Below are 17,348 nucleotides of genomic sequence, written 5' to 3'. Positions count from 1 at the left end.
TAAGTACACATTTGAGCTAATACAAATTTGTTTACAGTCAGTCGCAATAGTAATTCTCGTAGTAGAGACACGTATCACTTTTGTTATTTTCTGATTTCGCAACTTAGTCGGTAGAAACGATACTGTACTATTTGTGCAGTGGATAAGCAACAAAGCAATGGAAATTCATTGATTGGTGCATTGATAGCTATAACAAAGTGCTTCGGTTCTGAGCAAGATTAGAAGATAGACTGAAGCATATAAAAGCTTACCAATAAAAGTATATTTATAACATTGTATGTCGCTCTGATTTTTTTAGGTCTTTTTTTAACCCTCCGGCACTCGCGACGTTGTATTTTGTGCAACACCTTCCGGTATTTTACTGGTACTACCGGTACTGAGGTAGACAGTACCGGGGGACCGTTTCTCTCCCAAAACTTTGGACCCCAATTATGTCTTTGATTTCTCGTTCTACAATCGATGGGTTTTGCTAAAATCTCCATAGCTTGCTTTGAATCAAAGAAACAATATATTAACAAACTCAGCGTTAAATTTGTACCCTATTTTCATTAAACCAATTAAACAAATGCGTTGAACAGAGACACATTATAATAGCATTACGGAATAGAAAATGGAACATGTCAATAGTATTATTCTATTATTATTCTTTAATTCCGTGGAAAGCCTTATGTTTGACGTACACACATTTTCTGTCGGTACCAGAATCCACGGGAAAAGAATACCTATATACAAACACGACTTAGTTCCGCATGACTGATGGAGTTAAAACAACATTTTTCATCACTACATGAGCAGTGACAGTCGAAGGAAGAACGTGCTACAATGCGGATAATACCCAGTGACATGTGTTAATACTTAACCTTAAAACTCAACTGACCGGTACGGTAGAAAAATAAATGTGCATCACTGTGTTAAATCATTGGAAAATATAGTCAAATCACAGTTTTTATACAAACAAATACTGATGATTAGTTTTGTGAGATAAATTCGGCTGATGCATTATGCGACTGCTTCGAATGGTAATGGATTACTCAGGAACGATTAAGAAGGTTTTTGTGAGGTTTTAGTTCTACGCTGCTGATGACGTGATTATATGCATGACGGTTGTTAGGTTCAACATTGATTGCCATTGGGAAGCAGCACGGTGATTGCGGTGATACAAGTTGTTGTTGTTGTTGTTTTTTTGATGATGTTGATGCAGAACTTGTTCTGTGTAGTCATTTTGCAAACCAAACAAATAGTAGCAGTTTCCACTTACCTCCAGATTGCCGATATCGTAATAGGACAGATACAACCGGGTCAACTCGAACCAGCGTGTTTTGTAGTTGACCGGGGTGAACCGTTTCTTGTTCTGCGACCGCTTGACCATGTAGCCGGCCTTGATCACGAAATCACTGCGTCGTTCGTTCATTTTGTGCGATTGGATTTTTGGCTTTGGAACTTATGAGGTATAATTTGCTTTGTTTTAACAAAATATTTCTATTCTTCGGATTTTTTTTTTGCAATTTGACTAAACTTTATGGCCACTATGTGAACTTGTTTTAAATGTAGCTGCTACATCTTTGTCCTTAGACTACGAGGTTTTCGTCTGTTGTTTCACATTGCTAAAACTTGCGAGAATCTGTAATCAAAATATATTTTAGGGAAATGGGCATAATTTTGTTTGTATGGCGCACGCTTAGATTTATGGCAATGGACATGTTTAGCGTCAAAATTAAAGATTTTGAAGTATATTTTCTAGTATTGTCCAAAACATTTAAAACGCAAACCACGCATCTCAAAGTTGCATCGAAAGCGAACGCGTTTTCAATGTTGCCATAGAATTTCCTATATTATTTCCCAAAATGTTCCCAAAAACAATGCTTCTTCTAGCTTCTACTTCCAGAAAAAGTATTAAGAAAATCAAAACAAAAATTTAAATAGCATCAGTGAATGTTAAACATATCAATATTTTAAATCGACTTTTCCACTGGTAGAGTATGAGAGAAATAGGATTGAGCTCAACCTTTTATTGTAATAAATTGTACAACTACTATTGGTTATCAACTGTGCAATAGTATACATAAATAATAAAAAAAAAGTCCTAATAGGACGATTTATTCCTTAACCAAACTTGTTTATACTACAAACTAACCGCCAACTACAGCAAAAAGGATAGTACTAATCAAAATGCAATTACAATAGTTGAAGTGGAAACAAGAACACGAAAGCGCAAAGCTCAAGCGAGCAAACATAGCAGAAATCAAGAAATTCAACAAAAACCGCCTACATATTTATGTGCTATAAATTATTCACACTCAAAGGGGCCTGGAATCGCAAACCTTCGTCAGCAAAGCAGAGAATTATTTCCAACCCAAAAAAGTAACCCAACGAAACGCAAAACGCAATCCAGGCGGATGAGTTCTTAGTCTCGGCTTGATGTGCAGCTGAGTGAAACGACGGGCACCAAATTAAATCTATTTCTGATTTGCATTATTTTTTTGCTTTCCTCTCCAAATTATGTCCTTTCTGCATTCATCTGTCTTTGTCGGGTAAAAAGATTCTTCTTCGAGACGTACAAAACGGCGCGACTCGAGTGTCCTCTTCGGTACGGGTGACGACGCCCGCTCTTTGGAGCTGTCGCTGTCGAAACAGAACTTGTTCTTCCATTTTTTTTTTTGGAGACTAAAGTGGAAAGTGCGAAGATCTCGTCTCTGGCAGCGCCGCAAAGTCAAAGCAATCGTCGTCACCACTCCACCCATAATCAAGCTATTCCGAAAGCAAGCAATCTTTTTACATTACCATTTTATAGGAAAATATACATATAGATATAACAAACGACGACGACGACGACGACGGCAGCGGCATCATCATCGCATCGCGAGGATTGTGTGATTATTTAAGGTAATAATCAACCGTTTGAGGGGGCTGAGGTACGTTTGTTGGATTTTTCGGGCAACGGAAAAAGCTTTGCAATCTAGAAGTAAAATGAAGGGGTTATCGAACTTTATAATTTGGTTAATTCAAAATTAATTCTTCAGCATGGCTAAAGAGATTTTTGTAAACAAACTTATTTCGCTACCGAGTTGAATTTCATGAATCACCAACTTTATCCTTAGTAGAATCAATTTCAAATGTTCTAGGTTGAAATTATAACAAATTAACCCTAGAACGTTGCACTGGGGTACAAATATACCCCACGCCTTCTTTGGAGCCGTGTGAAGACGAGAATTCGGCATTTACCGACCTGGGACCCTAACCATAATTCAATTCAGAGTTTCTAGTAAGAGTAGGAAAAGGTGGTATAGCCAGTTTGCTTATAGCCTTTGTGGAAGCAGGTGTCAAAGTTGGCGTAAGGTACATTTGTACCCCAGTGTATGGCTTCCGTTAGTGTTTCGTCAGGTTTCGTGCTGTCAGTGGAAATGTGATTCGTGACAATACCAGTTTAAATACTGGTTGTTTTACTACGTAAGCAACAATTCGTATTATATAATCATTTTTAATCATTTATTTAATTAAATTTAATTTTGAAGAGGAACAAAAAACCGTTCTCATTTTTGCTGATTTTTATTGTTTTATTGTTTATTTTTTATAGTTTTTCAAATCAATGGCTCGCAAGTATAATTTGCGCACTTTAACTGCTGTAACAGTAACGTTGCGTGTTACCAATGTATTACTGGTCAGAAATATTTTTTCATTTCAATTTCCACCCCATTTCGTGGTATTTTCCAAAACACGATTTTTAAACTTTCACTCTTCAAAATATTTGCACTTTTTTAAAAATATTGAAATTCCATTTTATACCGTTTCAAGACCATTCTTTCAATTTTAAGAACCATTTGATTTTTTTCAAATCGGTTGAAAATTCGCAAAGTTATAGTAATTTTTGTGAAAAAAGTCAAAGCCGCGATTTTTTCACTTTTTATTTTGTTCAAACCAATTTATGTATCATTGATACAATAAGTTCCTTACTTTCACTTACACAGCTGTTTTCGCAAATAAAAAACGAAGAAAATGATGTATTATACATTTCTTTTGTTTGCATTTTACCTGCGAAAATTGCGATCAAACGCGTGAGGTACATTTATACCCCAGTGCAACGTTCTAGGGTGGAAAACGCAAGTGCAACGTTCTACGGTTAAGAGAAATCAGCCAAACAAAAGTATTTTTACTAATCTTATTAGCCCTATTCAAAAGTTGATACGGAATTATCACTGGCGTTTGTGATTAGAACATTATGGTTTTGATTCGGGTATCATGATCATAATTTATCAAATGAGCTTCATAGAAAAAGGGTACCCTGATATTGACAGTGACAATTTTTATTTTTTGACCAGCAATGCAGTTAGCACTTTTTCGGATACACTCTACTACCTACTGATGATTGCAAAAGGGTTGTATCATACTGTAGCCGAAAAGAGCTTCTATACTCGTAATTGGCAGTGATGCATATGCACATAACATCATACTAGGCAACTCAGAAATTAACTTGAAAAGGTTTGAATTGATGACATCTATTATATATTCAGTATGGGAAATCACCCAACATGAACACGATCTGGAAGAGAAGAGGTGTTAGATGCAACTCACTGCTCCAACAAAATTTGGCATAAGTTGACAAACTGACTCGCTCCAAACGAGCTCGAACCATTAATCCTCATTGATTATTTGAATGTTTGCTTAGGTATCGTTACATATCAACCCAAATCTACGAACTTTCGGTAATCAATAATCAATTTCAATCTTCTACTCATCAATCCTTTCAAATGTCACCCATATTGATGAAGCTTTTCACTGTTTTGTAGTAACTGGAAGCCGCCATCTTGGTTTTCGAAATGGCGTCAAAAACAGTTTTTGTCTTTTACTGATCAAATGACAAATGACATCCATATTGGTGATGGTTTTCACCGATTATGTGGAACCGGAAGCCGTCATCTGAGATTTCCCCCACTTGCCAACGACACCATTATTGAATTAACTAGAAGCCGCCATCTTGGTTTTCAAAATAGCGTCAAAAAAATTTTTTTTCTACTGACCACCCCCTTTCAAATGATATCGATCCACATTGATGATAGTTTTCACAGTTTTGTTATGACCGGAAGCCGCAATCATGGTTTTCAAAATGGCGTCTATCATCGATTTCTGTCTTCTGTTGACCATTCGCTTTACAATGACACCATTATTGATGATGGTTTTCACTGTTTTGTGGTAACCGGAAACTGTCACCTTGATTTTCAAAATGGCAACAATTTTTGTCTTCTACTAACCACCTCCTTTCAAGTGACACCTATATTGATGATAGTTTTCACTGTTTCTTTGGAACCAGAACCCGCCATCCTGAGTTTCAAAAAGGCGTCAATTATCAATTTTCGGATTTTGCTGGCCACCCGCTTTACAATGATACCATTATTTGCTAACTTGATTTTCAAAATGGCGCTGAAAATCAATTTCCGGCTTTTACTGACCAACCCCTTTCAAATGACACCCATAGTGATGATGGTTTTCAATGCTTTGTGGTAACCGGAAACCACCATCTTGGTTTTCAAAATGGCGTCAAATGTGCTCTTTTGATTCCATCCGAAACCGGCACCGGAATGACCATAGGTTGAAGGAACTGTAGGACCACATTATTGAAAGAACTTCACATTTCGTGTAAATTATAGAAACCAAAATACTGAAGTGATAGAAAAATAGATATAGGGGGCACGTTTTTTTTCGGATAGTAGATACAACGCGTTTCATTTTTTTGCCGATCCTCAAAACAATAATCATTATAATGGTAAAACCTTGATTAAAGTTACGATCAAAAATGAGAAAAATAACAAGTAAGCATTTTGGAACGCTCGATGCTTCCATTTTATTGACTGATTTTTGTTTGAATGAACAGCTATTTTTAAGACGCTCCCCACTTTTGTGCTAAATGAGCGTACGGTGCAATTCGAACCCCCTAATCCATCAAACACCGTTCAGCAGCTTGCGGCTACGCAGACGATTGCACACACCACAGCAACAAAAATATATGATGCACCAAACGACAGCTGTGACTAACCAGATTAAATTTTTGTAACGCAAAGTATTTTTTTGCTTCTTAAAGAGTTTCGCTAATAAATATTTCACAGGTAAGGGACCATTCATTAATTACGTAACGCAAAAATTGCCCAATATGGACTCCCCCTCCCACTATATAACAAATTGTCACAAATTTTTCCATCCCCCCCCTCCCCTGTTACGTAACAAATTCCAAGACAAAATTTTTTTTCTTCGATGAAAACATGTTACATAACGATCTAGTTAACACCCCCTCCCCCCTATGTCACAACTTGTCACAACTTGTCGTACCCCCTCCCCCCTAAAAGCGTTACGTAATTTATGAATGGTCCCTAAACATAATTCCATTAAAAAAATAAATAAATTGACGGTCTAAGTGACAGCGTATCACCCCTACATTGTAAAAGTACTAAAAAACGTTTTACAAATCGTCACCTAGCACTGCCATGGAGTGGCTCAAATGAACTTTTATGGCACCAAAATGTAGCTGAGGTTCCAAACTAACAATTAGGATTTTTGACCGATAATTTTTTTCACTTCTATCCACCTAAAAGGGCCATTTGCTGAGGTACGTCCGAATAGTCCCGGGTTCCCCTATACGTTTTCTTAGGTTCTACCGGAACAGTTTTCCATTAACCAAGTTTGGTCCAATTTATGTCCATTGTGAAGGATCAATAGAAAATAGTCATATGTAACAAATTTTTAAAAAAAATTGAATGGCTGACGTCCATATGGGGCTAACCCACATTTTGCATTTTTTACAGGAAATGGAAAAAAAAACTTCTGCATTTCCAAATTAACATTGTTTTTACTGTAAAAATACATTATTTTATTAGTAGGTCATTGACCCATGTTGTCTAGAAAACAACCTACAATTTTCGTAACTCGGGTGGCTAACCCCGGGGGTACATAGCGTCCAAAACCCACAAGTCCCACGTCCTTTCCTTATCTTTCGTTTTAGAGTTATGGTATCTTTGGCAAAGTTTTTGTGTGACATCTAGCACTTTATTTGATCATTTCATATTAGTTCGGAATTCAGTCGCTAGGGCGGCGCTGTTATCAACTTTTTAATGGAACGAGATAGAAAGGTGGTCTCTACGGTAAAGTTGTATGTCAGGTAAGGGACGATCTTAGCTTTTTTGAGTGATTTTAAACACCCCCTCCCCCATCGTAGCATTTCGTCACAAACCTCTAAATACCCCCTGGTAATTACGTAGCTAGACGGTAATTCTCCCCCCCCCCGGTGTTAGTTATTCCCCTTTAAAAAAGCTACGTAGCATGACATGACCCCCTACCCCCCTGTCGTCACACATCATCACAAAATACAATACTCCCCCCTCCCCCATATAATGCTACGTCATTTAATGGATGATCCGTAATTATAAATATATCTTCTGAAGATACCAACTTTGTAGGTCTTACAGGTTTTGAAATATGGCACATTTTTGAAAACATAATCTATAAGTAAATGTTCTAACTAATACTTTCGCTATCTTGAAACATACAGGACCCACAAAGTTTGCATCTTCAGAAGATATGTTTAAAAAGATAGGACCTACAACTTTCTCGAAGACACCACATTTCTATCTAGCTTTCTTAAAAAGTTGATAACAGCGCCGCCCTAGCGGCTGAATTCCGAACTAATATGAAATGATCAAATAAAGCGCTAAATGCCATACAACAACTCTTCCGAAGACACGATAAGTCTATAACGAAAGATAATAATTGATTCCACGTTTAACTTTCCGACCACAATGTACAGTTTCTCTCTTAATTCCTTATTGCTCGCCCTAGTAACAATTGAGGTTTTATGGTAGTTTTATAGCTACTCATAAAACTTAGATTGCACTTGTAGCATGCTATAAAATTTCAATTGTTACTTGGGCGGTGAACTTTCAACGTAGAGACATGATACCTTCACTAGAATTTTCGTAAAAATATGCACAATAATGTACATTTGTGCAAGAAATACATATTTGATAGAAAATAGCCATACACAGCATGTGTATGCGCGACCCTTACCTTCAGGAACGACTGTTTGGGCCGAAACGTCAACGTACAATGCAATCCAACTAAAACAGTATTATATCGAGTTCATCAATATGTGAGCCACAACATAAAATTTACTGTTTGCGAATCGATTGACTTCTTTTTCTTAAAACCTCGGAAGACAAAAGACAAAACTTGAATTTCCCTAAGACTTAATGTGGGGTTAGCCCCTCTTGGACGCCAGTTGGTACTGGGGTTACCTCCTTGGTCAACTTGGACTGCTAATAGCAAAAAATCGAAAAATTATTTTCAAAAGGAAATACTTAGAACTATCAAAAAATGCAAAAATGTCGATTTGGGAAAAAATGTGGGTTAGCCACTTTTGGACGCCAGCCATTCAATTACTTCAATTTATTTGATGTTTCTTTAAAACTCGTCCATCACCCTATTGGGATGCCGGATATACCCAACAGAAAATCGGATTAATTCCGGAAGCGGTCATAAAACGCTACTACACTCTTCCTATGCCAAAAGAGCATAATGATTTTTCTTGGTGAGTTGCGAAGCTCTTTTTAGTATTCCTACAAAAGAGTACTTAGAGCGTCGTTTAAGTCCCTTAAACGACGCTCTAGGTACTCTTTTGTAGGAATACTAAAAAGAGCTTCGCAACTCACCAAGAAAAATCATTATGCTCTTTTGGCATAGGAAGAGTGTGACTCTGATAATCCCCTTTTCACTATCAGCTTATAATTTTTCTGAAAATTTATTTTTAATTGTGCTCTCATTTCGCCAATTTTTGACCGACTTGGATGGAACTGGCGTTAAAAGATATGGAATTTAGTCCATAAGCTGTCCCAGCTTTAGATTACCCGGTACGTACACAGGGCATGGTAATAGATCATGTTGTCTCACCCCACAATAGGCACACTTTTCAGCATTCCCAATACAAGAGTCATCCTCATGATTCTCCGCGCAATTGTCATACCGAGCCTTATGGTTACAACGGTCCATTTGTTCAAAACAGGCGAACACATAGATGATCCTTTCCGAACCAGTTGCAATTAAACGCAAAGCAGTCCCGCCACGAGTTTGAGGACATACCCTGTTTTTGCGTCCGTAAAATTGCCAATCAAAATATTTGCTCACTGGAGTAAGTGGTCCTTGAAAAAACTAACCTCGCACTTTGGTAGATTGACACATGGTAAACTCGAATCGATGAGAACACCATTGATCTCAACTTTGTGAGCGGGCAGGTAGACGTGTAACATCGATTGCTTGTTTTATATACAATGTCACGGTTGAATATTTTTGCATCGCATGTTTCGACATCATTAGCGGAATATCCGAAAGAAGATCAAATATGGTCTAACCGAGTTCAATGTATATGGTTTTAAACGGAAAATTAGACGCTTTGATGAGGAATCTTGTTCGACATCTATTTTGACCTCAGCTAGGTCTTTTCAGGAGAGTTTATTTATGCACAGATCTAGAGCCTGGCGCAAAGTGAAATTTTAAAGATAAGTCAGAAGATAGTAACCAAAAAATATCGTTGGCTATGTTCAGTTGATGTATAGCTGGCAGTTACCGATTTTTTAGCAATTGGCACAAAGAATGTTTAAAAACCTTTATCAGCTATAGATCATAAAAGCATATTTGTTTCACTTGCGTACATGTAAAAAGATGGTTATGTCTAGGATCATCTTTTTGCTGAAATGTCGTGAAGACACTTGAACCGGTGCTAAAAATTATAGTAAGCTGGTTTTGCTGCATGGTAGAGTGTCAATATTGATGGTCACCCCAAATTAGCACCTCGAAAAAAAATCGTTGAATTGAGATGAAACTTGAGTTCAAAAATACAGCTTTTAATTTTTTGTATGCCAAATGTCCTAGAAATGCGCGAAACGTCAAGATCTAACGTCAACAAGATTTTTTTTTATTTTTCTTTTAATTCTCAGTTTAAAAATTTACAGTATCAGATTTCCCCAAAAAAATACTAGATTATACCAGATCACATGTTTCATGGATTTCTAAGACATTTCACATAAAAAATAAAACCTTCCTCAACTCAACTCCAAACTGTCCCAAGTCCCATATATCTTTTAAATCTTAAGAACTTTATAACTCTGGATCTCAACTTTTCATGACATTCTAAGACATTTAGTGTCAAAAATACGAATTTGATTTTTTAATATTCAAAGGATCTTTTTTCGCGGGTAAAAATGTTTGCACTTCGATCGTTTTGTGTGACCCTTGAATCCGATCCGATTATTCGATCCGATAGACTTTTTTCGAGGTTATATGATCACTTTTTCCCACCCATGCCATTGGCAGTCTAATGACAGTCTCCTGAAGAGATGCTTCTTCAAACACCTAGCGTCAACTGATTTCATGAATATACAGTTCAAGATTTGCGACTGGAATTTACATCAAATGAGTAACGAATAAACTTCGGTTAAAACTTTTGAAAATCGGGTTTTTGATCTTTTTACAAGCTCTAACCATCGGAAATAAATATAACAGCTGTTGAAGGAACAAATTCTTCGTATTATTTTATGATAAAGCTGGGTTGAATTCTCTAATACAGTGATTGTCAACCTGGGGTCCGCGGACCCCTTGGGGGCCGTGAAGTCGTTGCTGGGGATCCGCGAAGAGAAATATGTTTTCCGAGTATATATTGGAATTTCAAGTCTTGTTTCCTGAAAAACTGAAAATAACATATTGATAGCATACAAAACCGAGGTTTACCCGTGGGGGTCCGTAGCAACCCAAGTTGATTTCTAAGGGGTCCGTGGTACGGAAAAGGTTGTGAACCGCTGCTCTAATAGATCGTCAGCACAGTAAACAGATCTATACTACAGGCTTCCGAAACAATCCACCGTCCATCGCTTTCAAATACCTAGCGTAAACTGATTTCACAAAGTCTCTCGGAGAAATACTTCGTCCGCCGCCTTCAAACACCTGACTTCGAATGATAGTACAGGTAAATCTATAGCGAACTTATATTTCAATTTTCACAAAATTATGGTGCTCTGTTGGTGTTCCATATTCATCCCTTTCCCGAAGTAGGCTGAAATTTTCGGTTCCCTTTGTCGCTTTAAAAATGTTTGATAACATTAATTTTCGCATTTTTTCATAAAAGTCATACATACTTCGAAATTGAATAAAATTGGTTATAATTTTCCCGACTAATGTGTTAATACTGCCCAATTTTTCATCGTTGTATTTTGCTATTACGTGTTGTCTTACAGATACTTAAGCTCATATTCACCGCGGTATATACCTCGGCAATGCTGCTAGCGTTGACAAATCGTTGCTGTTGTGTGATCTTATGACAAACGCCATTTTAGGGGCAAACTGAGTTAAATATGCCACGTCAATTATCTGAAAAATCCACGTATATGGCACCCCTGTCCCAATTGTATTGAACTAACATTAGCCAACGTATGAAATCAATGCTATTCTGTGCATTATAACAGAAAACTGTGTAAATCTGTGCAGTTTTAAAAATCTGTGCAGAACATTGAAAATCTGTGAAACACAGATTAATCTGTGTACCTGGCATCCCTGCCCAAGTAGCAATTGCAACTTGTTGAAAGTTTTAAATGTTGCACAACTGCTACATAATATTTTTTATTGAAGGATATATTTGAAAATATTTTCCACGGGTTTTTAAACTGATTGTGCAACTATCTAACTATAGAGCTGGCCAATAGTGTTAAGTATGCAAACACCAATAACAGTTGTGAAACTAATCAGAAACTTTGCTAACTTGCACAAACAGTCTAACAATTTGCAAATGCCTATTTGTTTACCATTTCACCCTAAAACAGAACTGTCCAACTACCGAGTGCTCGACAAATGGCACAACTATTGTTTTCATTATTTTGCTGCAATTAGGAACATGTTGCACAACATACAAAGTGCGCTTTTTCCATAACATAGTTGTTACCAAGAGAGTTACAAATACTATACAGTAACAATGCGTGCTACTTGGGTGCTCTGCAGGGCACACAAGTTATGTTAAGAAAAGAGACGACAACAGGCTTCTTGCTCTTCTTAATTTTCTGTACTAGGCCATGCCGTAAATCTAAAGACAACAAGCGTTCATCGTTACCAGAATTGTTTTGCATAGTTTTCACAATTGCTGAAAATAATTGTACCTCAAAGATCGCACCTTTACCAAGAATTCATAATACTAACAGCATTTAAAAATTAAATTTTATTTTTATGCTTGTCTCTTTTAACGAGACACGTAGCTATATCAATATGTTTAAGAGTTGATCTTTATGAAAAATAGCCAGTATAGATACAGCAACACTGCTTTTTAACCCGTTTGTAAATATTATGAACGCTCTTGACTGGCTAAACGCCCTATCAGAAGCTGGTTCAATATTGAGTTTAGAAGTAGATCTAATTATCTACGCGATTGTCTTTTCCTCTCCTAGAAATTATTGGGCCCCACTGACAGTTCTGCTCGTTTGCTGCAAGCTCCGCACTAGATAGAAACGATACGGCATGACTCGATCCTTAGATGTTTGTCATCGAGCTGAAATATTGGACAGTAAATGGAAGAAAAGTGATGCAATAAAAATTGAACTTAACCGTTTTGCGCGTTAAGGGCACAAGACCTAATTTTAATTAGGTTTTGTTTTTTTTGTGTTTCGAATTCATCTCGTCAGTAACTAGCACCATCTGGGTGTCTAGTTAGACGATGTATCTAAACTAGTACCCAAATTAGCACTAGTTAGACACAAAAAATTCCAAACAGTTCACACGACATATGTGAACACCTAAAGCCACATGTCCCGAGTGATGTCCCGGGAAGCAAATATAGCTCTGGTTTGCTGACGAGAAAGTGAAGACGAACGCTTGTCTTTTAGTTCAAGAAACCAAACGCCTGGTATTATGCAATAAACATTGGACTAAACCGTTTTGCGCGTTAAGGGCACAAGACCTAATTTTAATTAAGTTTTGTTTTTTTTGTGTTTCGAATTTCACTCGGGACATGTGGCTTTAGGTGTTCACATATGTCGTGTGAACTGTTTGGAATTTTTTGTGTCTAACTAGTGCTAATTTGGGTACTAGTTTAGATACATCGTCTAACTAGACACCCAGATGGTGCTAGTTACTGACGAGATGAATTCGAAACACAAAAAAAAACAAAACTTAATTAGAAAAGTGATGTTTTCGTCATGTTGATGGATGACAAACACTTTACATAATGATATATCGATAATAAAACAAATTCGAACATCAAATAGCCGTGTCGTATGCAATCGATTACGTCGATTGTAGATCAACCTCAACATGACGTTTTAGATCTCGGCTTGCGAAACATGGCGGCGTAGAAGATACCTGGAAAAATCATTACAAAGTGGCATTTTAAGAATTTTGAATAGGTTACTGAAATATAGCATTCCGCTTGGTTACTGAGATATAGTGAGAAACGTGCTGGTAAATTGTGAGTTTTTTTGCTTTAAATCAGTAGATTCCTCGAGTAATTTTCTTTAAAATACAAGTTAATAATCGATGCTTTATTTGCTCTTAGGGCCGATTTTTCACCCTCGCTTCTTGCTTACGCCAGGTTTAAACGCACTGGTAAACCTGGTTTAAACGTTATGCGAGGGTGAAGAAATCGACCCTTAATATAGTCAACCGATCTTCGTTATATTTGAGCGATTATTACAGAATAGAGAGAAGTATCAATTCTCTTCTCTGAATTGTATCTACTATTTATAAATTTCAAGATATTCAATCGTAAACTTTAAAAATCGTTTTCCTCGAAATGTGATAGCACATTTGACAAAATACCGCAAGGTGCACAAAACTGAGATTCTGCCAAAGGCGCCAGAAGATCACACTACAGCAATGATTGTTATGTAGTCGAGGTAACGACAAACTCACTCATAGTATCGGCATATGATATGGTCAAGGTTACAGCAAATATTCTGGTTGCCATAAACATTGCATATTGCTCTGTACGTGACTCTTAAAGTATACAGACTCTAGATTCAATAAGCTATTTTCGAAATCGAAAGACTTTCATATCGGATCATGTGAAAACCGCAAATGATGAACACTTTTCCAAAGAGAATGAAATGAATTTTTGTTTTTGGTTGTAAAATCATGGCTGCTGAATTTATCAAATTGACCGCCTGTGTTCCGTATGAATCAACAGGAAAAGATTAAATGATTCCAGTCTTACTCCGAAAATTTTAAGGATATATTCAAAGTTTTAGACCGATCAACCTGACCTCTTTTCATGCACGACAGTGAGGTTAGTATAGTACACAATGTTGCCTCTAACAATTCGCCAAAGCACCAAATTTTTGCGAAAGCAATTTAGCTTAAGATTCTTTTTTCGATAATAAGGGTACTTTTTACAACATGTTTTTCGGATCCATTTTGGAAGCAGCACGCGATCGTGGAGTGCCTTTATATATCACGAACTGTAAACACGCAATGCTTAGCAACCGACGTCTGTGCTCAACGTTAGAACATGTTGAGATCTGTGACCGTCCTCAAGATGGTGTGCTGTCAGTACTTTTAGGAAATTTTGTCGCCGATACACTTTAATTCAATGCAGTAAGCTTTCCGTGCGGTTCAGCAATGCTGCTTTCAAGTTTGGTTTTTAGTTAATCAATAAGAAATATCAACGGGACTATCCCTGAAATTGTTGCCACAGATCAAGTACATTGAGGCAATTCTTGACTCGAATCTTGATTGATTGATTGATTCATCTTGACGTTAGACCAAAGAGAGCTTCAATGGTCTTTTACCAATACAGATGAGTTTTCGGGATTCCTATTTCAAACTAGAGCGCCCTCCTTTGTTTACACGAGAATCTTCAAGCGAATGTGAAATTGACATTGACCATACAAACGTCAAAAGCAAACGTTTCGTATGTTAGACTTTTATTATTTAGCGACTTTTTGTCTAAACATAATGCGTTTTACACTCGTAAATAAATAAAAACAGCAAACATGCTACTTTCAATATCCTGAAACAGAACAGTTCGCAAAGCAGCTTGAACAAAAGAATAAACACAACATTCGTACTGAATTCGTTGAGCCCTTTGAGGGAACTATAGCTCTCGGGTACCAAGCAAGAGCTCGGATCTACTTCATATCGAGAAGCGCTTAAAAAGAATATTTGTACAAGAAATTTACACTTAACAGTGAACTGGACGCGAACCCTCGTTTCAACATAAACTTGTTGCTTTATTTGAAACATGCCATTTTTCACTTCAGGGTAAAGCGGATAAACTGACACGAGCTGTATAAGAGGATGACAATAGTGAAAACCACAAAAGTCAAAAGTTGTATGAATGTGTCTATAAGAGAGTAGTAAAAATGTATGCTTATATGAAAGGGGTAAAAAAGGTTATTTGAATGATATTTCCTCGTCCCCGTCCCTGAAAACGATTCAATTCCATTACAATTAATGATTCTTACTAGGCAAATGCCGTAACAACTACTGTTAAAATTCGAATAGAACGATGTTGGCCATCATTACCGTACGAAAAAAAACTATTTCTTTTTTACCAAATGATTTCTTTCACTATCATTAAATACCTTTTTCAGGATTGTCATATGAGAGTCCCTATGTTTGATTCTTTTAGATTTCGAAGTACGTATACCGTTGTTTCGGTATTTCCATAGGACATACCGAAAAAACTAGTAACTACAACCTGTCAAAAGATTGCAGCATTCGTATTAACAATAGATACAGAACACTAGATTAGGATTGTCGCTGGGGTTCCCATTGTTTTCGGTATTTATCTGTCAAGGTGCCGCACGTCTCTCTGGTAAAAGTCTTTGGTCCAGATTCTTGGTACACGCAGAAAAAGTTCCTTGTTCATAACAATAAACTGTTTAGTTAATGTTCAAATTGGTAAAATGCAGAATTTACATATTTTTCATTTCCGTCTCTTTTATACTGCATAAAATTGACAGCAGATAAAAAGAAGAGGCAGACAGAAAAATTATGTGAAATTTGCTGTGAATCAAATTTCTAAGAGGCATACTATTATAATTTTGATTTTGAATTATAACAGCAAATGCAATAGTTTTCATATGATATTTACGTGTGACAGATTATTTTTATGTGCTGCTACAAATCGCAAAAAAAAATCATGTGTGAAATCAACAGATTAAGTATAGCGATTTTTCTCACTGTAAATTTTCGACTGTTATTGTTATGAAATGAAAAAGTTTGTATATGCCGCACAAAGAAATGAAAGCTTATCAAAATTCAATACAGATTTAAACAATCTGCACACTCTGATTAATGGTAATACACCTGCCACGAAAGGCCATTGTTTTGCTGGTTATAACAAACAAAATTGATTAGTCGCTATGAAACGATAGAGGATTTTTTTGCTTTTTTCTATTTGACCCATTTGACACCAGGGTGGCCAGATAAAATTTTTTAATATCGGTAAACTCACTAAAAGTTTATCGGTAGTTATCGGTAGGCCATGGTTTTGTCCCAAAAACTAGCGTTGACATAGAATTGTAAAATATTTAAAACACAGATTTCAAACCAAATCCAACTCAAAAATGAATGTTGGTGTAGGCTATTCCCGGTAGTTTTCGGTAGGAATAAGAAAATATCGGTAATTTTCCCCTGGACGTCTGCGAATCGGTAGGGAAGCCCAAAATCGGCAGGTATATACCGCCCTGTCAAAAAAAAAAAATCGGACGAACATGATCAGGCGATTTAAAAAATTTGACGTTTGACTCAACTCACCTGTGCTAATTGCCCCTAGGAACAAATGCAATTTGCGAATGCGATTTAAAGGCAATTTCAATACTTAGACAAATTTTCTTGTGGCTGAAATGGACTTGGTTGTTTTTTGCGTTTTTCAAACATGGCGGTTCATGTTTGGTTTAAGTTTAAAATTGTTTTTTTTTAAACAATTGGCGTGTTCCCGCTTGTATTTTGTTTGTTTAGTGCACTTAATTTAGCCAACGAATGTGGGAAATTGTGGAATCGTGTATAAGTATAGTGGAACAAGATCTCTGACCTAAAGTCTAAATGAAAGTCAGATTGTGGTATTGGTGTGCAATACGAATGTCACCATCGATTCTTCCTATAGTCTGGTGGTGATTACCTAGTGTACTGATAAATTTATGTGAGCAGATGGTGAATCCGAAAATAATTATTATTTTTAATTTTCATATTAGGCAATTAAGGGCGATTAAATGGTTCGCTCCCTAGGCGATTTGGGGGCGATTTAAGGACGGGTAGAGCGGCAAAAAAATGACGGCGGCAAATCGCCCAAATGTTGCATTTAAAATAGCCCCCTAATTGCCAGCAAATTGCTGGCA

At 36.8% G+C, this 17,348-nt stretch overlaps 1 protein-coding gene across 2 annotated transcripts in view; it reads right to left on the bottom strand.

Moving 5' to 3' along the window:
* Positions 1-17,348, bottom strand: part of LOC131678809 (tyrosine-protein kinase Btk29A) — a 320,866-nt gene that overhangs the window by 299,229 nt on the left and 4,289 nt on the right. For both annotated transcript variants that reach the window (XM_058959150.1, XM_058959151.1), the window contains exon 2: positions 1,259-1,621. In XM_058959150.1, the coding sequence (XP_058815133.1) occupies positions 1,259-1,411 (153 nt within the window). In that variant the 5' untranslated portion in view covers positions 1,412-1,621. The remainder of the gene's footprint in view (positions 1-1,258; positions 1,622-17,348) is intronic.

This window comes from Topomyia yanbarensis, chromosome 2 (assembly GCF_030247195.1).
Source record: "Topomyia yanbarensis strain Yona2022 chromosome 2, ASM3024719v1, whole genome shotgun sequence".
Taxonomy (NCBI): Eukaryota; Metazoa; Arthropoda; class Insecta; order Diptera; family Culicidae; genus Topomyia; species Topomyia yanbarensis.
Note: the sequence above shows the minus strand (reverse complement) of the source record. Positions and strands in the feature narration are given on the sequence as shown.